The sequence below is a fragment of the Eurytemora carolleeae genome, unplaced genomic scaffold, assembly GCF_000591075.1.
Source record: "Eurytemora carolleeae unplaced genomic scaffold, Eaff_2.0 scaffold115, whole genome shotgun sequence".
Lineage (NCBI taxonomy): Eukaryota > Metazoa > Arthropoda > Copepoda > Calanoida > Temoridae > Eurytemora > Eurytemora carolleeae.
In genome coordinates, this window is record NW_019396189.1 from 291,009 (window position 1) to 316,805 (window position 25,797).

The window sequence follows — 25,797 nt, forward strand, 5'->3', positions numbered from 1 at the left end:
ATATACAGGTGAAAAGTCAGAATATACAGGTGAAAAGTCAGAATATACTGGTGAAAAGTCAGTATATACAAGTAAAAAGTCAGTATATACCGGTGAAAAGTTAGTATATACAGGTGAAAAGTCAGTATATACAGGTGAAAAGTCAGTATATCCAGATGTAAAGTCAGTATATCCAGATGTAAAGTCAGTATATACCGGTGAAAAGTCAGTATATACAGGTGAAAAGTCGGTATATACAGGTGAAAAGTCGGTATGTTTAAGTGAGAAGTCAGCATATACAGCTTGAAGCCAGTATATGCAGGTTTAATGTCTGTATATCCATGTTAAAGTTTGTATATTCAGGTGTCAGATCTTTATATTCATGCTGAAGTCTGTATCCACGTTTATAGTCTGTATACAGTATACAGCTGTTTATAGTCTGTATATATACAGGTATATTTAAGTTTTGAGGTCCTTATCAGTCCATATATCCATTAATAAGGTCCGTATTCCCAGTTTTAAGGTTTGTATCCAGGTTTAACGTCGTCTGTATATCCAGGTTTAAGGTCTGTATATCCAGATTTAAGGTATTGTTATCCAGATTTAAGGTATGTATTCCACATCCAGGTTTAAGGTATGTAATATCAAGGTTTAAAGTATAATTGTATCAAGGTTCAAGGTATGTATATCCAGAGGCCGAATTTAAAGAATTTGAGACGCGGCTCAAATATGGTTGGTTCCAAAATTGTATTCGATGTTTCAAGATTTAAGCCGGCGCTCAAACGAAACGGTTTTTGGCGGATTTAAGACACGGCTCAAATTCAGAAAATTTGGACTCAGGTTTAAGGTATTTATATCCAGGTTTAAGGTTTGTATATCAAGGTTTAAGGTATGAACATCCAGGTTTAAGGTCTGTATATCCAGGTTTAAGGTATTTATGACGTCCGGCTATAATTATGATAATTATATCGCGCCCATCTTCTATTTCAACTTTTAATTGTGGCTTTATGTGTGAGCATCTTCTCTTTGTATAGTATAAAAATAAAAGTTTGCGGATTTCATAATATTTTTTGCGCATTTTCAAAATTTTGCAAAATAAAAAAGTTTTAAACACAAATTTTTTAAATTTTGATCATTCATAAACCTTCCCTGGTTTCACGTGAGGTCCCATACAAAATTTGGGGCCGATCGGTTCAGCCGTTTTGACGTTTATTGGATACAAACAAACAGACGGAAAAGCAAAGAATATAGCTCTGGGAGATGTATATTCAGGGTTAAGGTATGTAATCAAGGTTTAAGGTATTTGTATCAAGGTTCATGGTATGTATATTCAGGTTTAAAGTCTGTATATCCAGTTTCAAGGTATGTATATCCAGGCTTAAAAGTATTTGCATCGAGGCTTAAGGTATGTATATCCAAGTTTAAGGTATTTATATCAAGGTTCAAGGTATATATATCCAGGTTTAAGGTCTGTATATCCAAGTTTAAGGTATTTACATCAAGGTTCAAGGTATATATATCCAAGTTTAAAGTCTGTATATCCAGGTTGAAGTTAGCTCCAGGAAGCACAATAGTACTGGAGAGTGGACCGGATGGATATCCAGAAGGAATCACCTCTATCGATACTTTTATTGTAAGTTTTTATATTTATTTATAGTACTTCATTTATAGTTTTTTAATATATAGTTTGAACTTTTGAAATTTTTCTGAAAAACGGAATTTAGTCTTTGCTACAAATTTAAACTTTATAATACTATATTTTTGCAATCTGATGGTGTAAACCTTTGATATTTCAGACTTAATTTATATGATCTAACAGAATCTCTAATTATAAATAAATACATAAGATCTAGGATATTGGGTTGCAACGGTATAGGGAATAGAAAATCGGAGTTTACGGCAAAGACTTAATTCCTTTTTTCAGAATTAATTCTATGTTTTCTCAAATTTAAAAAGGGTTATTTTTTCAGGCGGATCCTTCTTGTTCCTTGTTAATGAAATGTTCAAGATTTGATCTACAGGTTTTTTTCATTATAGTTTTGAAGATAGAAGATTATATTATTAAAAAAGAGTTTCAACTTGCAGTCTCAAAGTACCTAACTTTAAAGTGTATAAAAAACTTTTCCTTTTCTTTGGATCAAATAATTTTTCCTTTCCCTGACCTCCGGGTTTTCGATGGAATTAGTTTTATATTTATGAGAGTCTTCTCCTTCCAGTTCCTTCCCATAAATACAGATTATTCAGATAGAATCAGTTCAAGGCAAGTTTGTAAATTAATGTTAGTTACTCTCGATGCGCTCCAATATACGGAAAATGTCGTTTCCTATGATAGATAATAAAAACCTCATATGATGTCACTCTTGCCTCTTTAATGAGTGACATCATATGAGGTTTTTATCTATCTATGAATAGGAGACGTCATTTTAAGTACATTAGAGCGCATCGAGAGTAATCATCCTTATCATACAACCTTGGTTCCAGGTATTTTTTGATTGAGCTCGGTATATTTCTCAAACCAAAGGGAACTGATTATGCCGATTATATAATCCTGAAAAGGAATGCTGTAACATCAAGTGACCCTACTCGTATGGAGAGACATGTCCGATTGAGAACGGTACCCTTAAAATCTTTGTTTTATCAAGAATGATCTATGAATTTTTTTACAAGTGGTTCTTTCTAATTGTAGAAATTGTGGACGATAACTTCCACATAATTGATCAAATACAGGTTTAAAGGATTGACATTAAATTACAACGACATACGCTTTAATGGCTTCCCTTTTGGTTTTTGAAGTCACAGTGCACCGCGACATTTAACCATTATTATTGTTATAATCCTCAAACAATAACTAGCTGTCGTGAGCTGATATCCCTGATGGGTTCCGACCAAAGAGAATAGAATATATATTAGAGTGGGATTTAGAAAATCTCTCGGTATGAATTTTTTCAGTCCCTTTCAGCTTGAAAAGGAGTTCAAAGTGTAGAAATCATGTAAATATTCACAAATTATATGCAGTAGAGTACATTAATACAGTATAGTTCCCTAGACTATCCATTTCAATTTCGAATTTTTTAAAGCTGTTAAATAAACTTTATAAAATGAATTAGTTGAATAAAAAACATCATTTAATTTATAGTTAAAACGGAAAATCATCGTTTGTAAAGTAAAAAGGCATAGAGTATTTGTGAAATGATCATTGGTCAATTATGAAACCAGCTTAATTCATAATTTTGTTTTCTTTTAATGTTAATTTTAGATTTTCCGAAAGGTTATATAGCACAAATATGTGAAGTACACCTGCAGTATGGAAACAGTACAACAAAATGGCCGTTTTACACTTTTTTCTAGTAAATTCCACTCTAATATATATTCTTTTCTCTTTGGTTCCGACCATAATAAGAGTTCTTTCTGCAATCAACACTGATTGTTTGCATTTTAGACATTTTCTGGATATTTATGTAAAATTAAATTAATCCACAATTCTAAAGGTTTCAGCTCAGCTCTGTTCTATCTGTGTAATCTATGTCTATCTCAGATCTTTATCATGACAGGATCTCATATTATTAAGACCTTGAAAACAAATTATTTCAGTTGGTTTCTTTCAACAATATAATAATGGAAATAAAACGGATTGGATAAAGGGGAAAAAGGAAATGAAATATGCAAGATATAAAGGAACTGAACACCCGCAACACACTCTAATTTTCTAATTCCTATATCTTTGCAACCCTATTGTGGAAACCTTGAATACTTAAAGAACTTAGGCTATATGATCGAACAGTATTCACTATTCATAGTAAGAAGGTCTTTCGATATTGGGTTGCAGAGGTATAATATACAAGGTGTTCCACGAAACATGAGACAGTTGGTTAATAGATTTAAATGTCTTCTTCCCTAATTCGTTAAGTTCTTTGATACAAAAGAGAATAAAAAATATCACATTCAGTCATGTAATATAAAAATTTATTTCAAAGTAAAATATATTTTAGTTATACATTTTTAAACTGCAAAAAGTCTTTAATATCTAATGTACATAGTATATGGAAGAAGACATTCAAAACCATTCACCAACTGTTGTGCTTCGTGGAACACCCTGTAGTTTGAAAAATAAAATGTATAATAAGGAGAGAAATTCTCTAAAATCTAGAAAATATTGATCTAAAGTGATATATCTAAACACATTTTTATCTCAGGCACCACGTAGCAAGGATAGCAAATGCACAAAAGATTTTCTTCTGATTAACTCAAGGTAATAAAGATTAAAGAATTGTTCATATAAAGGAACTGATTACTCGCCTAAAACTGTGATTTAATCGTCCCTATATGCAACATTACTGACGTAGACCTTTGATATTTTAAACTATGAACTATGCTTTAAGATTAACATCAAAGTTTGAAATATCTGCGACACCAGTGTCCGAATTTTATGAATTTAAGACACATCTAAAATCTACCAAAAACCGGTTTCAAATGAGCGCCAGCATAAATCTTGAAAGATTTGATTCAAATTTAATTAAGTGGAACCAAGAAAATTTGAGCAGCGGCTTAAATTAAAACCGCGGCTCATGTTAAATAAAAACTACAATAATTGGGTTGATCATGTTAAATAAAAACTACAATAATTGGGTTGATCATGTTAAATAAAAACTACAATAATTGGGTTGATCATGTTAAATAAAAACTACAAAAATGATCAGATTTATCATTAATCATTCCCTTCTTATGTTTTTTCAGACAGGAAAAAGAAATTAGAAAACTTTTCAAACTAATAATAATAATTTCAATACAGTGAAAACCAGTAAACCCTGGAATATGAAGACGACTTTAGACTCAATTTATGACTGAATTGTCAAATGAACATGAGACACAGCAGTTGTGCAATATAAATAGACCCAATTCACTAAATAAATGATTTATTAAGTGACTGGGAATACTATTACGTTTTAACAACATACACTTCAGTATATTTTATGTCGTCTTCCTATTCCACAGTACTGTAACAAATATTGTCGTCTTTACAATAGTTCTTATACATATTAAAGTTTTGGAAGTGGTTACAAGGAAAAACACTGCGGACAGGACACGTTTCTTCAGTCGAGTAGAAATTTTGGAAACCGCCTGGTTTTAAGGTATCGCTATTAAAAAGTAAATTTCAGAAACTTCTATATATAGCTTTAATAAAGAAATAATTGGGGAAAACAGCATATTCAAGAAATAAAATGGAAAAGGCAAATAATTAGACTGACTTCAAATCAATTAAATTCTTTTAATTGCATTTATTTTTGATTAATTTTTTTTAGATTTAAAAGTGGTAAAGATGGTATACCTGGATCAGGACTTTCATGTGAGGTAAGAACTATTTAAAAAGATGAATAATAAATTCCAGTCTGTTTAGGGTTTATGCAGTTCAATGTTTACTTAAAGGTTATAAATTAATATTGATTTGAATCAATAAAATTAAATAAAATAATATGTTTAATGCATGTGTACAGGATAAATTTTAACGTTTCCTCGATCTGTAACATATCATTTTAAGAATTACATACAATACATGAGCAAAACGCTATATTCACAAAAAATGTGTTTGCCCAATTACAACGGTTTATACCCTTAAAATAAAAAAGAGAGCAACTTGAAATTTCGTCTACAGACCCTTTTTTCTATGTAATAAAGTTCTATATTTATTTATTTATATATTAGAAGTAGCTGGCCAAACGGCTGTACCGAATGGGCTGACATTTTTTGAGGGAGTAATATTGGGTTAAAAAAACGACATTTTTCTCAAAAATTTCACATTTTTTCAAGAATCGAAAAAAAATTTGCTTCAAAATTCAATTTCTGAATAATTTCACGGGCAACGCCGGTCAGTTCAGCTAGTATTCAGTAATTCAAATATGATTCATCTTTTTTAGATCACATGTTGTCCCCTGGAGTCCCTCAGTAGTACTATCCTAGAGGTTGGAAAGGAAAGCCCTGTCCCACCTTTGCAAGCGTGTTTTGGGACAACACAGACCTCTCCCACTTGTGGGATTAAAGGGTCTCTAGGCAATATTATTGGAGGACAGGTATTCAACTTAGTTTGTGAACATTCTATATGGGAATTAAAGGGAGTGTTCGCGAAAAATGAAAGGGGTATAGGTTGACGTCGAATTGAATTCGATATCGATCGCTATAAATTTTACTTTTATCTGTTCATACAAGGAGAACCCGTGGAACCCCATTTCATTTTTCGCAAACACTCCCTTTAAATATATAATTGAGATTATATTTAAATAATCCTTATTCTTTCTTTTTCCCTTTTCCTAGAAATTTATCACAATTTGATTTATAGGTTGAATTAACTATAAGGTCTATAGATGATCATCGAGTGAATGATCGAAAACTGAATATACTTGAGTTGAGTGTGGATGATCGATTCTTGAGTTGAGTGTGGATGGTCTAAAACTAAATATTCTTGAGTTGAGTGTGGATGATCTAAAACTAAATATTCTTGAGTTGAGTGTGGATGATCGATTCTTGAGTTGAGTGTGGATGGTCAAAAACTGATTATACTTGAGTTGAGTGTGGATGATCGATTCTTGAGTTGAGTGTGGATGGTCAAAAACTGATTATACTTGAGTTGAGTGTGGATGATCGAAAACTAAATATACTTGAGTTGATTGTGGATGATCGAAAGCTAAATATACTTGAGTTGAGTGTGAATGATCGAAAACTGAATATACTTGAGTTGAGTGTGGATGATCAAAAACTGATTATACTTGAGTTGAGTGTAGATGATCGAAAACTAAATATTCTTGAGTTAAGTGTGGATGTAAAGTGCCAAGCTGTTGAAGCTGGAAGATCAAGAAATCCATGAATATTAAGTTAGTCTGTTTCCAGAATACTTTAATACAGGGGGTCTCACAATCAAACCTTGATCAAAAAACGTTTTTTTTTCGAATACCAAATCATGTAGGATTATTTGTTACTGTTCTAGTGATTATATCGATACACCCTAAATAAATAAATATTTTACTGTTCTAGTGATTATATCCATACACCCTGGATAAAAGTTGCGCCAAAATTAGAATTTTCTCCCAAGAATTTGAACACTGAAGGAGGGAAGAAACAAACTTTTAAACTCGTAAATTCTTCAATCTTTCACAAACGACAAGGAAAATAAATCCAATAGGAGAAAACAAACGGAATAACGACAATTAACTTTAATATTTGTTGGTTCAAAGTCTTGAAAGAAACTGAGTCTTTGCCACAAACTCAAATTTTCTAATCCCTATACCTTTGCAGACTGATTGTGTAAACCTTTGATATCTCACACTTAGATTATTTGATCCAACAGAATTAATAGTTTGAAATATCTAAGGTCTACGACATTTGGTTGCAAGAATGTAGTAATTAGAAAACCAGAGTTTGTGGCAAAAATTCAGTTCCTTTAGCACACATTTAAGGGTTAACAGAATTGAGTCTTTGCCACCAATTCCAATCAAAATGACTTTTTTTCTCACTTTTAACTAAACTTAACTAAAATGTTCGTGACATTCCGTTTATCGCTAAGTGTCCCTTTAATCCTGTTAATCCTGTTAATCCTGTTAATCCTGTTAATTAAAGGAGACTAAGGAGAATGATTATACCTGGATGGGTATGTTGACCCGAGCTGACCCACAGAGGAAAAAGCTAGCAGCGTTCAAAGATTTAAATATTACAGGTAATGTGAAACAAAGGAATTGGGTTTTTGCGACACTCTGATTTTCTCATCACTTTGTCTTTGCACACATTTCAAACTATGAACTCTATTAGTTCAAATAAGCTAAGTTTGAAATATCAAATATTTACGCCTCACGTTGCAAAGATATAGGGATTAGACAATTTGTGTTTGTGGCAAAAACTCAGATCTTTACCCAATTACCCATGAAACCTTCAAAACTATTAAAAGTGATTTATCGTTTTAAATACTCAAGTTTAAGTAACACAAAGAACTTTTTTGGCATTCTATCTTTAAAACCTACAGTCTATTATAGACTCCCATTTTTAGAATGTACGATGAAATAAAGCGAAAAAGAATTATCCTGTACATCGTAACTGGATTTCATAACTGTGTGCAGTGTGCAGGCTGCAGTTTGTAGACAATTATTCCTTTATTTGAAATTTCACTTTTCCCTCCCTTGGTGTTTCCTCGATTTTATTCTCCCATATGAATCTTTATCTTTAAATTCTTTGTTTACTGTGATAAATTTGACAAGTTAAACAATCCAAGAAAATGATTTTATATTAAAGTATGAAGTGTGCAAAGGAAACTTTTGGTATATTGAGTTCAAAACTTTTAAATATATTTCATCTTTGTTAGATAATATTGTACTATTTCCATATTTGTAAAATCTACATTATACTTTATACAATGTACAATATACACAGTTAAACATCTCGCGTCAGATCAAATGTACTGATTACTCTCCTCAAATCGGAATTTTTTAAAACTTCATTTCATTTCATATTTTTATTCAACTACAAAGCATAAGAGATATTACAAATAAGCAATCACAATTTACTATGCAGTTTGGACACGCCTAACCAGGGTTGGTTATTTTGAGTGGTTGGCCCGAAGTTAGTTAACGATTCTAGACTCAATATAATTGGTTACACATATCAAGATATGTTTTTGGATAGGTAAGAAGTTGATTGGAAGGAAGGAGATTGTCAGGTGATCTGTGGCAGGGTGAGATCAGAGGGATTTTTATGTAGAGATAAATTAAAACACAGGGTGTTAATGATGGTAGTTACAGAAACAGAATTAAGCACCCCCCCACCACATTAACAGTTCAAGAAGATCGTGCGAAAAGAATGATATTCCATTACTTTTCATGGAGAAAGTATAGAACAACATTTAGTCCAAAAAATAGTTTTAAAAAGCACCAAACCCATCGTAACTATTTTTAATCAGTTTCCTTAAATGAGATTTAAATCAGAAATGTGAAAAAAATTGGGGGAAATTTCGCTGAAACTTAAATAAAATTAATGAATACGAAATTTAGATTTTTATATTCTTTACACATTGAGAACTCGAAAACTGTGGAGACGGAAGACGACCTTGAGACTCAATTTCGCTTAACCCAATCACGATCTATTAGATAAAATAACACCATCAGGTCGCAAAGATATACGAATTAGAAAGCTTGAGTGTGTGGCAACAACTCAATTTCTTTTCATTAAACAAATCAATTTGAATTGGTTATCTATCTCATCTGCACTTGTAATCTATCTCATCTGCACTTGTAGTCTATCTTCAGATTAATTATAAATGTTTGCTAAATATATTTCGCTTTATTTTTGTCATGGTTACCCTCGAAGGATGAGACTTCAGAGCTGACTGTATGGAATTTAGACTGTCTGTTTCCTTATCCCATTAAAAGACTTATATTCAAGACAGACAACTTAACCTTAGGATCGTCCTATTGCAAGAGTTTCAGGTCGTCTTTACTGTCTTATCCTTTGTGGGTAACCCTGTATATAATTGTATAATAATAATAACAATTTGAAACAATAAAAGATATAAAGAAAATAGAGAAAATAAAGAAATATTATCAAAATAACAAGGAATGTTTTTGGGATTGAGTCTTTGCTCCCATATCTCTGCAACCCAATTTGGTAGACCTAGGCCTTAAATATTTCAAACTATGAATTCCGTTGGATCAATTAATGAATAATAAAATATCGCAAAGAAATAAAAATCAGAAAATTTAAGTTAATGGGAAAGACTCAATTCCTTTATTCAGATTTGCCGCGTAAGTTTATAATACTAATAAAAGTTATATTAAATAGAAAAAGTTAAATAATACTATATATATTTTTTAAATGAAAAAGGGTAAATTTATCCAGATTTGCCGCGTAAGTTTATAAAACTAATACAAATTATATTAAATAGAAAAAGTTAAATAATATTATATTTAAATGAAAAAAGTTCAAATCCAGATTTGCCGCGGACTCATGTTCCGTTCTGCGGTGGGTCTCTGATCAGTCCGAACTGGATCCTTACAGCAGCCCACTGTACTTTAACACAAGGGGGACTAACACAACCCCACAAGTAAGAATTTAGTTTAATTGTTAAAATGCTTTAAAAATATTTTTGCTACAATGGTCGGCGTATTTATCAATACAATGAAGACGACTTTCCTATATAAGTTGCGATTTCCAACAACCTTTTCTATCAAATTACAAGTTTAAGAGAAACTGTTTAATTGACAGCTTCTCTTTGTTTCCATGGTTATGTTTGAAAGTTTTGGTGCGGTCAAAATTTCAAATCGAAAGTCGTCTTCATTGTGCTATTAATTAACGACGACTGTAGAAAATGTTGTTTAAGTGAAAGGAACGTTTATTGAATATGGTCTTAAATTCGCAGCATCAAAATAGTTTTTTTTATATATGTGGACAACTTTATTGGAAATATTATATCTTGGCATTTTTATAATCATCTTTCATATTTCTACTGAGGAGTAAATCTACAAACAATATTTGTTGCTGTTATTTTCTCAATACTTTAATCCTTTTTATGTTCTCAATACTTTAATCCATTTTATTTTCTCAATATTTTAATCCTTTTTATGTTCTCAATACTTTAATCCATTTTATTTTCTCAATATTTTAATCCTTTTTATGTTCTCAATACTTTAATCCCTTTTATTTTCTCAATATTTTAATCCTTTTTATGTTCTCAATACTTTAATCCCTTTTATTTTCTCAATATTTTAATCCTTTTTATGTTCTCAATACTTTAATCCATTTTATTTTCTCAATATTTTAATCCTTTTTATTTTCTCAATACTTTAATCCCTTTTATTTTCTCAATATTTTAATCCCTTATAATTCCTCAATATTTTAATCCCTTTTATTTTCTCAATATTTTAATCCCTTTTATTTTCTCAATATTTTAATCCCTTTTGTTTTCTCAATATTTTAATCCCTTTTATTTTCTCAATACTTTAATTCCTTTTATTTTATCAATATTTTAATCCCTTTTATTTTATCAGTATTTTAATCCTTTTTACTTTCTCAATATTTTAATCCCTTATATTTTCTCAATATTTTAATCCTTTTATGTTCTCAATATTTTAATCCCTTTTATTTTAACAATATTTGAATCCCTTTTATTTTATAAATATTTTAATCCCTTTTATTTTATCAATATTTTAATCTCTTTTATTTTATCAATATTTTAATCCCTTTAATTTTATCAATATTTTAAAAATCTGACATACGCTCGGGATCCTTTGGTCTTGGAAACCCTTAGTAAAGTAAAATTTCTTATAACTTCCCTGTAAATAAGTTAAATATAGATTGTTACCTACAAAGGATGAGACTGCAGAGACGACTGTACAGATTTATTCCGTAGCATTTATTAAACCCCATTTGTATTTCTCTATCATAACATTTTGGGCGAATTTACTAATTTCGATACATCTAAATTAACTTTATGATCGTGATATTGTAAGAGCTTCAATTCGTCAGTCACGGTGGACTAAGCCAGTGGGGTCGGTCAAATAGGTCTAGGATTAGGCCAGGTACTGAAAAAAAAATCTGAACGCGCCATGGGAGTTGTCATAGTTAGCCCTCCAACGGGACTATGCCAAGAAAATTGACCCCTGTCGTATGTTAGTCTGGTTAGGGCGACGTACTGTACCATAGGATCGGGCCAGTACACGCTGCTATCTGGCAGGCCGAAAAAAACTGGGCAGGTCCTGTTCGAATTCAAATTTACTACGGCCCAGAGTGTGCATTGAAGTGTCATCCTTTGTGGGTAACCCAGTATAATTTAGTCATCATATTTTCTCTCAGATACAGGGTGGTGCTGGGTAACCCTGTATATAATATTTTCTCTCAGATACAGGGTGGTGCTGGGTAACCCTGTATATAATATTTTCTCTCAGATACAGGGTGGTACTGGGTAACCCTGTATATAATATTTTCTCTCAGATACAGGGTGGTACTGGGAGAATGGAGAAGGACGGTTGAGAGTTCTAATGTTCGTGTTCATGAGCTCTCTATTCAGCTCCGACATCCTTCCTACTTCACCTCTAACTACGACAACGATATTGCTCTGTGGAAGTTGAAATCTCCAGCAAATTTAAATCTATTCAGGGTCATCTGCCTTCCTGTGCCAGGTACATGGGACAATATATATCCATATTCCATATACGCTTTGTCTGTCTGTTTGTTTGTATCCAGTAATTTCGTCAAAACAGCTGAACCTATCAGACCCAATTTTTGTGGTATCTCACATGACCCTAAAGGAATAGAATTTTAGAAAATTTCTTGGTAGAAATTTGATGAAACATTTATTTTGTAATCCGTTAATATAAATAAAAAATCCATGAAATTTTTAGTTTTGTATAATGTAAGAAAACAAAATGGCGGCTTAAAAAGCAACATTTAAAAGCTAAAATTGTTGTATTGATTTTATTGGTATCATATTGGATTATACAAGCTTTTACACCCAAAATACTTTATAAAACAAACAGAATTTTGTACATCCAAAATTGTACATGAAGATAGTTTTGAACATTTAAAAAAGATAAAAAGATGCTAAGAGAACAAAATCATGCAACCCTCTTAAAAAATGGTCGGGAGAAAGACGACAAAGTATAAACAAAGATAATATATTGTTTATATCAGGAACCCGACTGAGGAACCCCCTTCGACAGTATCAGGTTGGGGAGTAACATAGAGGAATAATATATTGATTATATCAGGAACCCGACTGAGGAACCCCGTGACAGTATCAGGTTGGGGAGTAACATAAGAGAATAATATATTGTTTATATCAGGGACCCGACTGAGGAACCCCCTGACAGTATCAGGTTGGGGAGTAACTGAAGACGGTTCAAATAACCTTGCTGATATTCTCCTGGAGGTTAAAGTTATAGCTGTGACTCAGGAGAAATGTGCCGCAGCCTTGCAACCATACCAGGTACACCTTTTATTATATATAACCTTTGTTATTTCAAACTCTAGTTTTCTAATCCCAATATCTTGCAGTCTGATAATATATAACCTTTGTTATTTCAAACTTAGGCATGTTGACCCAGCAGAATTCCTAGTTTGACAATCAAAAATCAAGGATAGGTTGCAAAGATAATTTATATCTACCTCTGCCCCATATTAAAAAAATTGCACTTAAACTAAAATTCTGTATATTAAGGTAACAAGTAACATGATATGTGCTGGTGGAGAACCAGGGAAAGATTCTTGCCAAGGAGATAGCGGGGGTCCACTCATAGGCGAGAATGCGGACCAGGTAGGGAAAGATTCTTAGTGGGGTCCACTTATAGGGTAGAATGCGGACCATTTAGGGAAAGATTCTGGTAGGGTAGAGGTGGTCCACTCATAGGAGGAAAATGCATTCCAGGTAGGGAAAGATTCTTAGTGAGGTTCCCCTTATAGAAGAGAATGTAGAGCAGGTAGGGAAAGATTCTTAGTGAGGGTCCACTTACAGGGGAGAATGTAGGGCAGGTAGAGAAAAATTCTTAGTGAGGGTTTACTTACAGGGGAGAATGTAGAGCAGGTAGGGAAAGAGTCCCCATATAGAGGAGAATGCATAGCAGGTAGGGAAAGATTATTAGTGAGGATCCCCTTATAGAGGAGAATGTAGAGCAGGTAGGGAAAGATTCTTAGTGAGGGTCCACTTACAGGGGAGAATGTAGGGCAGGTAGGGAAAGATTCTTAATGAGGGTTACCTTACAGGGGAGAATGTAGAACAGGTAGGGAAAGATTCTTAGTGAGGGTCCACTTATAGGGGAGAATGTAGAGCAGGTAGGCAAAGATTATTAGTGAGGGTCCACTTATAGGGAAGAATTCGGACCAGGTAGGGAAAGATTCTTTGTGAGGATCCATCACAAATCACATTGATTCAAAAGTTGTAAGCTCTTGCGAAAAAATCGATGATAGTTTTGCCAATTACTTCTTAGATATCAAAGCTGAAACAATTGCTCAATAATTCTAAAATGCACATGTCTAGGACTACAAAAAAAGAATAAGTGAGTTAATAAGATAAAAGTTGCAACATTTTAAAGTCGTCCCAGTCTTGAAAATTGATGCAACTTTTTATAGTATTCTGGATCTATGTGCCGCTGAAAGGGGAGAATACAGAATAAATAGAGAAAGGTTCTTAACTGTGCACTTAACACAAAAGACAGTATTCTAAATATAAATGAATTGTGAACTAAAAACATATGTAATGTGAGACAGGAACCCCTCTAGCCTCTGAAGAACAGTTTCCAACAAATTCCCCTCTATAATTATATAATCTCAAATATTACTGCAACCTAGCACAAAGTTAAAGTCTATTTAGTACCCGGATATTAGTAATATCTAACAACGAAATTGTAAAATAGGATTAAAGGATAGGGTTGAGAGCCTCATTTTTCTAGATTATTTTGGTTTTAGACCTTTAAACAACTAGTTTGTATTCAAAATAAACACTGTTTTGCTCAATTCAAGTCTCTAATGATTTCTGAAAACATTGGCTGCAGATACAATTTTTTTAAATATGATCCCTGGAAATACAGGTTTTAGAAACTTTCATCGTGAGTTGACCGTTCCTTCTTTTTGTTCAATGTAGGCACGATAAAATAAAAGATTTGCATGGTATACCACGGAGTGGGGGGGGGGGGTTAGTACAAAAATTTATCAAAATAATTTATATGTTTTAATGTACTACTAGATGTACTGATAAATGTACTAATGAATATACTAATGGGTCTACTAATGAATGCACTATTGAATGTACTAATGAATGTACTAATGAATGTACTAATGACTGTGCTAATAAATGTACTTATGAATATAAGGATCGGTGTATTAATGACTGAACTATAGAATGTACTAATGACTGCACTAGTGAATGTACTAATGAATGTACTAATGAATGTACTAATCGATGTACAATTAATGCACTAATGAATACTCTAATAAATGTACTTATGAATATTCTAATGGGCGCACTAATGAATGTACTAATGAATGCACTAATGAATATACTAATGAATATACTAATGAATATACTAATGATTATACTAATGAATATACAAATGAATGTACTAATGAATATACTAATGAATTACTAATGAATATACTAATGAATGTACTAATGAATATACTAATGAATGTACTAATGAATATACTAATGAATGTACTAATGAATATATTAATGAATATACTAATGAATGTACTAATGTACTTTATCGTATAGTCTGGAGAATGGCATCAGGCTGGTGTGGTGAGCTGGGGTCTGGGCTGTGGTAGGTCTGGAAAGTACGGAGTTTATACCAAGGTTTCAAACTACTACGAGTGGATACAGGATACAATTAAAAACTTATGAGTTTATTTTTAATAAATATTTATTTATAAATGTATAATTTATATACTGTACAGTGATAAAAGGACATTTATTTATTTATAATTATATTTATAACTGAGATATCTTATATCTTCGCAATAATGTTCAGAGATCATTTACAGAGAAAAAAAGTTACAAATTAGTCACAAACGCTAATTTTCTAATCCCCATATCTTTGAAATTTTAAACTTAAATTATTGATCTAACAGATTTCATAATTTGAAATAACTAAGGTTGCAAAGATATAAGGATTATTTAATCAGAGTTTTAGGCAAAGACTCATTTTCTTTACTGTTTATTATTTCTCACAGCACTATTAAACAAGCTCAGTTAAACCTCTTTACCAAGCTGGTTGCGTTTCCTAAAATAGTTTTTTTCGGGACTTTTCTATTTTTTTTATTCTCGTTGTATTCGATCTGCCAGGGCTCAGTGTCATTGTGTACATTAATATAGGGCTTAGTGTCATTGTCGTACATTAATATAGGGCTCAGTGTCATTGTCGCACATTAATATAGGGCTCAGTGTCATTGTCGTACATTAATATAGGGCTCAATGTCATTTTCGTACATTAATATAGGGCTCAGTGTCATTATCGTACATTAATATAGGGCTTAGTGTCATTGTCGTACATTAATATAGGGCTCAGTGTCATTGTCGTACATTAATATAGGGCTCAGTGTCATTGTCGTACAATAATATAGGGCTTAGCAAGGATGTAATGCAAGGAAAGTTATTTCAGAAGTGTACACATCTTTTGTACTGCAGTGTACTGTCCCTGGGCGGTAATGTAAACACAAGACGGATGTCAAAGCCTGACATGGGATCCATCTTTCACATGAAAAAATCAATCAAATATTCTAGTCATAGGAAACTATTATGTGAATTATCAAAATTTTCAAAATTTAATTCTTTTGACCTCCTCGGATACTAAACGAACACTGATGCATCATGGATGCATCTTTTTTGTTTACAAATCCCGTCAAAAGAGAACTGGTTTCAATGTGTACGTAGAGTACACACGACCGCAATTAACTTTCCTTTCATTACACCTTTGGGGCTTAGTGTCATTGTCGTACATTAAAATAGGGCTCAGTGTCATTGTCGTACATTAATATAGGGCTTAGTGTCATTGTCGTACATTAATATTTACAACATTGTTCAAATTCAAATTGTTCCTATTTCACCGTGTCCAAAATTGTTCCTAGTTCACTGTGTCCAAAGTTGTTCCTAGTTCACCATTTCCAAAATTGTTCCTAGTTCACCGTGTCCAAAATTGTTCCTAGTTCACCCAAAATTGTTCCTTGTTCACCGTGTCCAAAGTTGTTCCTTTTTCACCGTGTCCAAAATTGTTCCTAGTTCACCGTGTCCAAAATTGTTCCTAGTTCACCGTGTCCAAAATTGTTCCTAGTTCATCGTATCCAAAGTTGTTCCTAGTTCACTATGTCCAAAATTGTTCCTAGTTCACCGTGTCCAAAATTGTTCCTAGTTTACCATGTCCAAAATTGTTCCTTGTTCACCGTGTCCAAAATTGTTCCTAGTTCATCGTGTCCAAAGTTGTTCCTAGCTCACCATGTCCAAAATTGTTCCTAGTTCACCGTGTCCAAAATTGTTCCTAGTTCACCATGTCCAAAATTGTTCCTAGTTCACTGTGTCCAAAATTGTTCCTAGTTCACTGTGTCCAAAGTTGTTCCTAGTTCACTATGTCCAAAGTTGTTCCTAGTTCACTGTGTCCAAAGTTGTTCCTAGTTCATTGTGTCCAAAATTGTTCCTTGTTCACCGTGTCCAAAGTTGTTCCTTTTTCACCGTGTCCAAATTTGTTCCTAGTTCACCGTGTCCAAAATTGTTCCTAGTTCACAGTGTCCAAAATTGTTCCTAGTTCACCGTGTCCAAAGTTGTTCCTAGTTCACCGTGTCCAAAGTTGTTCCTAGTTCACCGTGTCCAAAGTTCCTAGTTCACTGTGTCCAAAGTTGTTCCTAGTTCATTGTGTCCAAAATTGTTCCTAGTTCACCGTGTCCAAAGTTGTTCCTAGTTCACCGTGTCCAAAGTTGTTCCTAGTTCACCGTGTCCAAAATTTTTCCTAGTTCACCGTGTCCAAAATTGTTCCTAGTTCACTGTGTCCAAAATTGTTCCTAGTTCACCGTGTCCAAAATTGTTCCTAGTTCACCGTGTCCAAAATTGTTCCTAGTTCACAGTGTCAAAAATTGTTCCTAGTTCACCGTGTCCAAAGTTGTTCCTAGTTCACCGTGTCCAAAATTGTTCCTAGTTCACCGTGTCCAAAATTGTTCCTAGTTCACCATGTCCAAAGTTGTTCCTAGTTCACCGTGTCCAAAATTTTCCTAGTACACCGTGTCCAAAATTGTTCCTAGTTCACTGTGTCCAAAGTTGTTCCTAGTTCACCGTGTCCAAAATTGTTCCTAGTTCACCGTGTCCAAAATTGTTCCTAGTTCACCGTGTCTAAAGTTGTTCCTAGTTCACCCTGTCCAAAGTTGTTCCTAGTTCACCGTGTCCAAAATTGTTCCTAGTTCACCGTGTCCAAAATTGTTCCTAGTTCACCGTGTCCAAAATTCAATAAAAAAATAACCTTGAAATACTGTGGCTAGAAGATTTAATACAGTAACTAGAAAAGAGAGTACCATTGCAGAAGTGTTTAATCCGTTCTAGAACATTTTTAAAATAATATTAGATGGGTAACTTTCTAGAAAATATTATTGTAATGTTAAATGGGTAAGTTTCTAGAAAACATTTTTATAATGTTAGATGGGTTAGTTTCTAGAAAACATTTTTATAATGTTAGATGGGTAAGTTTCCAGAAAACATTTTTATAATGTTAGATGCAGGTAAGTTTATAGAAAACATTTTTATGATGTTTTATATAAATTTCTCGAGACAGGAACATCAGATATAACTTTCATGGGTCGCGATCAAGAGCTGAAGTGATTAGCTTTCAGCATATACCCCCTTTCATTTTCCTTTACAGTCCCTTTTTATTAGTAAAAAGTTTTATAATTTCGACGCAATACAACGCCAAACATAAATTTTGCGTGAGTAGCAATTTTCTCGAAACCATTTTTTGTAGATGCTTCGGCGTAATTTGAAGTTCTATCTATTCACAGATTAAAAATGTAAAACCTTCAAAATGTTTTCTAATCCATTAAACGCCGCAGTTATCTCGAATTTTGCAATATAATAATTATTCATACTTTTTACTTTTTGGCAAACTTCACCTGCTTTTTCTTCCTAGCCTGGTTGACCTTCCCACTAGCTGAAAGAACTGTTAGTAAGCTCATCGTCACCACCTTAGCTTTTTTATCAATAGTTAAAGGTTTAAGGGATAGCCGGCGTAATTTCAGATAAACCTTCTTTTGTAGAGTGACATGTCAGATTCACAACAGTATGTTTTAAACCTTTGAATAATCTAGGACTTTTCCGGCCATTTCAACCCCATTTTAGAGATAAACACATGGAGTTCTCTGCCCTCGGTGTTTCAAATTGGTTCCTTCATAAATCACGCATTCTCTTCCTTGCATGGAGGGTCACTTGAAATTACGCTAGTGAACAATAATCTCAGTTACTGGGATATTTCTCTAATTTCTCTTTACGAAACTTTTCTTAATGTTTAAAGTTTTATAAACTTGAACTATTGAAGATTGTAAAGATTAGTTTAATGGTAGAATATGCTGTACACTGTTAGAAGAACATTTCGTTCGAAAATATGAACAGAATATTAGAAATATAAAGATTTTTAAGAACATTGTGTTATTTTTTTCAACACAATATTTGTTACATCAAAATGTTTTTGACAGCTCGATATTTCATCCAAACTGTTTGGAACTTCTAATATATATAATAATAATAATCATATAGAAGTCTTACAGTTTAAATGGCTTACTAAAATTGTTATGTCATGCAGTAATAACTAAAAAACAATGTAATGTTTCTATAAGAATAAACCGCGAAGGATTACGTTATTCCAAACTGTTATATACAGGGTGTCTCTGAACAAAAGTGTGTTTAGGCTTTTTAGCCTACTAAACATCACACGATGGGACGTTGACGACTCAAAAAAGAAAGATGAAAGAAGACAATCCTTACATTGTTTATTTGGGTAACCTACCCCTGTACATATTTGGGTAACCTACCCCTGTACATATTTGGGTAACCTACCCCTGTACATATTTGGGTAACCTACCCCTGTAAATATTTGGGTAACCTACCCCTGTACATATTTGGGTAATTAATAAACGGTTTCCTGAAGTAGTAGACTGAAAGCAAGAATACCCAGTCTAGTGTAGTCCACATCATTTCTTTGCTCTAGCAGCAGAATAGTTCTTATCTAAATACAATATTTTTTATTCACTAGCTCGTAAAACAACAATCCTGTCTGTAACCACATAATTTCATCTCTAATTCAAAATCTGTCGAAAATAGCGTGAACAACTTTTTACACATTAATCATATAGTAAACACTACAAAAATGAAAAAAACAAATACGAAAAATCTTCATTTTATATGTAAACATGGGCTAAAATTTTGACTTACTGACTTACTAAACAGAACTCTTTGTTTAAAGGACCAGATTTCTTTAGATCTTTATGCACCATTTTTTGTAATAATTCAACCTATAATGTACTTATTATCTGAAATAAGTTTTGCTTCGTTCATTATAATAATGCAATTTAAGATTCTCAGGTCATCTGACGTTTTCTTTCACTTCTAAATATATCAAAAACATTTGAGTTCAAAACAACCAAACATAGTGTCTAGTATTTTTGATCTTGGAGTTGAAACCTTCCTTTTTATCTGTATTTCTATATCCCCATGAAAGCCTCCTTTCAAGTTTAATAATTCAATATTGAAAAAGTTTTAGACTCTATATTGTTCAAAACCACATCAAGATAAGGATAAAGTAAAGTTTCCATGGTAAATCAACTCTTCTCATCGTTTTCCTCTGATTTGACAAAAATACTCATTTTTGCATGGATGGGTACAACGCGGTATATTAAGGTTGTCAACAGAGGAATTGTGTCTTTGCCACAGGCTCAAATTTTCTTTTGCCTATTTCTTTGCAACCTGATGGTATAACTCTTTGATATTTCAAACTTACATTATTCGATCTAACAAATTCATATTTTGAAATATCTAAGGTTCATGGTTGAAAAAAATAGTGATTAAAAAATCGGAGTTTGTGGCAAAGATTCAGTTTCTTTGTTTAACTTTGTTTATACTAAAAAAATTAACTTCATTCTAGGTATGGCATGTTTTGCCGAGATTTTATAACTTCAACGAACTGATTAAATTCGAACTTAATTTTTGCAGAGATATAACCATTAAATATAAACTATCTTAAGCTAGAAAAGTGGGGATATCTTATTCTTTCTTGATCAGAAAAGGTTTAAATCCATGAACTAATGTTTGTAAACATAATTTTCAATTTAAAAAAGACGTTTTTCTAGAACTTTGATATGTTTAGTTTTCTATCATAAATTATTTAAATTTTTTACCTGATCTGCATTTGAGCAAAGTAATCCAAATCCAAGAGCTCCTGAAGAAAGAATTGTAGATACCAACGAAATTCGGCTTCGACCAAACTTCGAAACAAGAAGCCTTACGGAGGACTAGGGTCAATTTAAATTCGAACCGGACCAAGACGCCTTGTGGCCTGTACTGGCCTAAGTGGTGCGCGGCAAGTATTCTTTAACGGCTCGGATTCAACTTTAATGGCGCGGTCGGACTTTTAGGATAAAATTTCAAAAATAATCCAATCCTAATTCTCCCAACTAGACCTAACTTTAGGTGAACCAGTTCACACTGTTAAAAAATCGATCTAAATTAATCTATTCCCCGGCGCGCAGCAAGTATCCTATACGTACCGGCTCGGATTCAAATTTGATGGAGCGGTCGGACTTTTAGAATAAAATTTCAAAAATAACCCAGCTTTAGCTGAACCAGTTCACACAATTTAAATGGAACTAAACCCATCATAAATCCCTTATATAAACCCAGCTTTAGCTGAACCAGATCTGGGAACTTTAGAATGGATAACCTTTAATCCAGACTGCTTAATCCTAATATCCACTGTGTAAACTTTTAATTTTAGTCCTTAATCCACTCTTTTTTCTCTCTCTTTGGATATCCGTACATTGTTTTTTCCAATGAAAGTGCAGGAATATAGTTCGTAAATTGTATTTACCAATGACAGCTTTGAAAATAAATTCTATCCAATGAGAAACCTCCGCAATTTCTGACAAATAAAGAATTTATTGTCTGTCATTTTGTAAATTAATCGGTGAAGAAAAATATGTAATAATACGTTTGAGATTCTATTTTAACTAATTTTAATTAATGTATTAATAAATAAGTGGGTGAGAAATTAAGTGAAGGCTCTTTCAGTCAAGAAAACGAACAAATCTGGAGTTTCTAGAATCAAATCTGTTGATCTAAATAATTAATCTCGGGACTAACATAATCTCGAGATTATGTTAGTCTCGAGATTAGCAAAAAGAAAGGATTCTGCATTAATCCATGATATCCACCATTCTAAAGTTCCCAGATCAGTTCACAATATTATAATGGAAATAAAATAATCCTAACTACCATATCTTAACCCGGCCAGCTTTAGCTGAACCAGTAAACACAATTTAAATGGACTAAACAAATCTTAACTCCCCTATCTAAACCCAGCTTTAGCTGAACCAGTAACACAATTTAGATAAAAATAAACTAATCTTAGCTCCCCTATTTGAACCCAGCTTTAGCTGAACCAATGGCCGAATTTAAAGAATTTGAGCGGCGGTTTAAATTTAAGCCGCGGTTTAAATATGGTTGGTTCCACTTAAAATTGTATCAAATGTTTCAAGATTTAAGCCGGCGCTTAATTTAAACCGGGTTTTGGCAGATTTAAACCGCGGCTCAAATTCTTTAAATTCCATCTCAGTTCACACAATTTAAATGAAACTAAACTAATCTTAACTCCCCTATCTTAACTCCGCTTTAGCTGAACCAGTTCACACAATTTAGATGGAACTTAACTAATCTTTACTCCCCTATTTAAACCCAGCTTTAGCTGAACCAGTTCACACAATTTAGATGGAACTAAACTAATCTTAACTCCCCTATCTAAACTCAGCTCTAGCTGAACCAGTTCACACTATTTAAATGGAAATAAACTAATCTTAGCTCCCCGATCTTAACTCAGTTTTAGTTAAACCGTTGAGGCTTTAAACATCTATAAATCTCTGTAAACTCCGACAAACCAATTTTAGTTTTAGTTGTTAATAGCATTCAAATCCTATAAATAATGGACTCCACCTTGCCCATACTAACTCAACATAACCGTTTCTGTCTCCTCCTACCCAATCTCAACATAACCGCTTCTGTCTCCCCCTACCCAATACACTAACTCAACATAACCGCTTCTGTCTCCCCCTACCCAATATACTAACTCAACATAACCTTTCCTGTCTCCACCTACCCAATATAATAACTCAACATAACCTTTCCTGTCTCTACCTACCCAATATACTAACTCAACCTAACCTTTCCTGTCTCCCCCTACCCAATATACTAATTCAACATAACCTTTCCTGTCTTCAACTACCCAATATACTAACTCAACATAACCTTTTCTGTCTCCCCCTACCCAATATACTAACTCAACATAACCTTTCCTGTCTCCACCTACCTAATATACTAACTCAACATAACCTTTCCTGTCTCCACCTACCCAATATACTAACTCAACATAACCTTTCCTGTCTCCCCCTACCCAATATACTAACTCAACATAACCTTTCCTGTCTCCCCCTACCCAATATACTAACTCCATCTAGACTGTCGTTTTCTAATCTATATAAACTCCACCTAACCTACTCAAATTATAAAGAAGTCCGCTAAAATATATATATATGCATCTATCTATCCAGACCTAAAGTGCATCGAACTAGACCTACAGTGCATCTAGCCTCCAATGCATCTGAGAGAAAGTTGAAGATAATGTTAGAATTTCTTTCTTTGAAGAAAACTACTTTTCCTTTCTTTACAACCTTGCCCTTGAACATTTACTGTGCGGTAAGTTACGGTTCACTTTCTTCTTCCGCGATTTCCAGATCATAGCTTTCATACAACTTCTCCTACTTCTTCTACGCTCATAAAATAATGTTCATGAAAGAAACTGAGTCCTTGCCACACAATATGACTTTTTAATCTCTATATCTTTGCAATCGATGTCATAGACCTTTGAAATTTCAAACTATGAATCGTTTTTGATCAAATAGTATTATAGGAATTCTAACATTTATTGTAAAATATTTGAGATTTTTGCTAATTCTGAAGATAAAAACTAGTGATTTATAGTTCTAAAAAAACATGTCTAGTGCTACAAAAAAGTATAAGTAAGCTCGATAGCTAAAACGAAAGTCCAAGGCATTGCAACACTACAAAGTCTACAAAGTCTTGAAACTTGATTTAACTTTGTATAGCGACTGTAGTCTGGACCTAAGTGCAGCGGAAAATCAACGATTTTCATTTTTACGAGGCGAAAAGTTTGAAATAGACCAACATCCAACAAAACTAAAAATTTTTCCTTACTTTCATATTTCCATTATACTGAAACTGATCTGTTAATAAAACAGATTTATGTCCAATATTTTTGTTCAATTATACACTATACAGACTGTATACAGGGTTACCCACAAAGGATGAAATTTTAGAGAGGACTTTATTAAATTCAATGAGCACGTATTTTTGCATCCCTGACTTCTGGCAGCAGAAAACTTGTTTCTTTCTTTTTAATTCGGTAAATAAACCATAAAAAGACTTTATTTAAAGCAGAACACCAAATTAAAACTAAAGATTGTGAAATTTTAAAGAAGTTAGTTTTACCCTTGAACAATTAATTTGTTGTGTTGGTTTTTGGTTTATTTTTTTCAAATATTTTCTTTTTGGGTAAAAATTGGCCTATAGTTTAAGTGTAAGAAAAGAAAAACAATTTTGAAAGGATGGAGTCTTTGCCTCAAACTATGATTTTCTAATCCCTAAATCTTTGCAACAGAATGGTGCAAGCCTTAGATATTTCAAACTTTGAATTCCGTTAGATTATCAAATCAATTAAAATCAAGATGCTAGGGATTGTCTAGCACCTTCCCAGCCTGACAAGAGTACGCTATCACGAACTCCACCAAACCAGGGGTTTTAAGCCTGACGCATATCCTAATAATCTCAGTTTTAAATATTTACATCATCAGGTTGCAGAGATATAGGGATTAGAAAATTTGAGTTCGTGGCAAAATCTCAATTTCTTTTTAAAACTTCTCATATTTTTTTATCAAACATGACAAATATTGGTCACCTGACATAGCTGTCTTCTTAGCTGAAAAGCTGTTTAAATCAATGGGTTCAGAAGAAGCTGTATCGACGGGAAGAGCTAAGTCTTTTTTACTTTTTGCTTTTGCTTCAGTCATTATTTCTTAAACAAACGACTTCATTTAATTTGTTTGCTATTGTCAATTTTTTATATGATGTCTTTGCTATATTTGCTACAGTTAAACCCAAAACTTCGGAAGAATGTAAAAAATGTCGAATTTTTCAATCTCAAAAATTGTAAAAATAAATAAATAGCCATAAATTATGCGGAAACAGTTTTAAAGAGCTCCATATAATTATTCAATAAAAAAACTAGATTTCTGCAGCATAAAATTATCATGAAGGTTTAGAAAACGACATTTTATAAATTATTTCGACTCTGAAGTACTGGGTTAAACTGAATATAATTTTTTTCTATGTGAAATATAAACTTCCAAACTTCTCTTAGCCGCAGCGCAGGGTTCCATTGCCTTTCTTAGCCGTAACGCTCGGCCTACTATACCCAGTGTCCTTGCTACAATGCACGGCTTACTAGATACAATGCTCGACTCCATAGCCTCCACGAACCGCATCTAGTAGCCTGCGGCGCATAAAAAGGCCTAACCTGACCATACATAATGTGTAATGTGCTTTTTTATATAGAAAAATTGTCATATGGAAAAATTGACATTTTATAGGTGTATAAAGGAAAAAATTCAAATGTGCTTTAATCTCTCAAATAGTGTTCGAATGTGCTTTAATCTCTCAAATAGTGTTCGAATGTGCTTTAATCTCTCAAATAGTGTTCGAATTGTCATTTTTCTTTTAATAAACTCACATTAATTCAAGATCACATTATTCACTGAATACTGTATAATATTGTATATAATGTATATTGTAAATTGTTGCATAGTGAATTAGTTTTCAGTTGTAAATATTGCCGTTAACTAACAAAGCTTTATCATTAAATATTGTGGTTTCTACCAGAGTTTAATTAGGGGAAATAAACCTTAATTAAACTAGAAATAACATTTTATTTTACTTTTTATATCTCCGCTGTAAATATGTATTTTATTGAAGGCTGGAAAAGGTTATGT

General features: G+C 32.9%; 2 protein-coding genes across 3 annotated transcripts in view; one reads left to right on the forward strand and one right to left on the reverse strand.

The window, feature by feature from the left end:
• Positions 1-15,343, forward strand: part of LOC111697664 (transmembrane protease serine 9) — a 16,730-nt gene extending 1,387 nt beyond the window's left edge. The window contains exons 3-14 of the mRNA XM_023467740.1: positions 1,525-1,612; positions 1,950-2,000; positions 4,173-4,228; positions 5,022-5,108; positions 5,280-5,328; positions 5,892-6,044; positions 7,585-7,681; positions 9,943-10,054; positions 11,941-12,128; positions 12,792-12,934; positions 13,166-13,261; positions 15,215-15,343. Coding sequence (XP_023323508.1) covers positions 1,525-1,612; positions 1,950-2,000; positions 4,173-4,228; positions 5,022-5,108; positions 5,280-5,328; positions 5,892-6,044; positions 7,585-7,681; positions 9,943-10,054; positions 11,941-12,128; positions 12,792-12,934; positions 13,166-13,261; positions 15,215-15,343 — 1,249 coding nt within the window. The remainder of the gene's footprint in view (positions 1-1,524; positions 1,613-1,949; positions 2,001-4,172; positions 4,229-5,021; positions 5,109-5,279; positions 5,329-5,891; positions 6,045-7,584; positions 7,682-9,942; positions 10,055-11,940; positions 12,129-12,791; positions 12,935-13,165; positions 13,262-15,214) is intronic.
• A 233-nt stretch (positions 15,344-15,576) lies between these two features.
• LOC111697651 (uncharacterized) lies at positions 15,577-24,820 on the reverse strand. 2 transcript variants are annotated; one of them, XM_023467726.1, is made up of 6 exons: positions 24,708-24,820; positions 20,863-20,903; positions 19,640-19,694; positions 18,586-18,662; positions 17,943-18,018; positions 15,577-15,722 (listed from the first exon to the last, which is right to left on the reverse strand). In XM_023467726.1, exons 1-6 carry the CDS (start codon positions 24,817-24,819, stop codon positions 15,688-15,690), a joined length of 396 nt encoding a protein of 131 aa, XP_023323494.1. In that variant the 5' UTR covers position 24,820; the 3' UTR covers positions 15,577-15,687. The 2 variants fall into 2 exon arrangements, with proteins under 2 accessions (XP_023323494.1, XP_023323492.1); XM_023467724.1 differs by having other exon boundaries at positions 18,586-18,657; positions 19,611-19,694.
• Between the last annotated feature and the right edge of the window lie 977 nt (positions 24,821-25,797).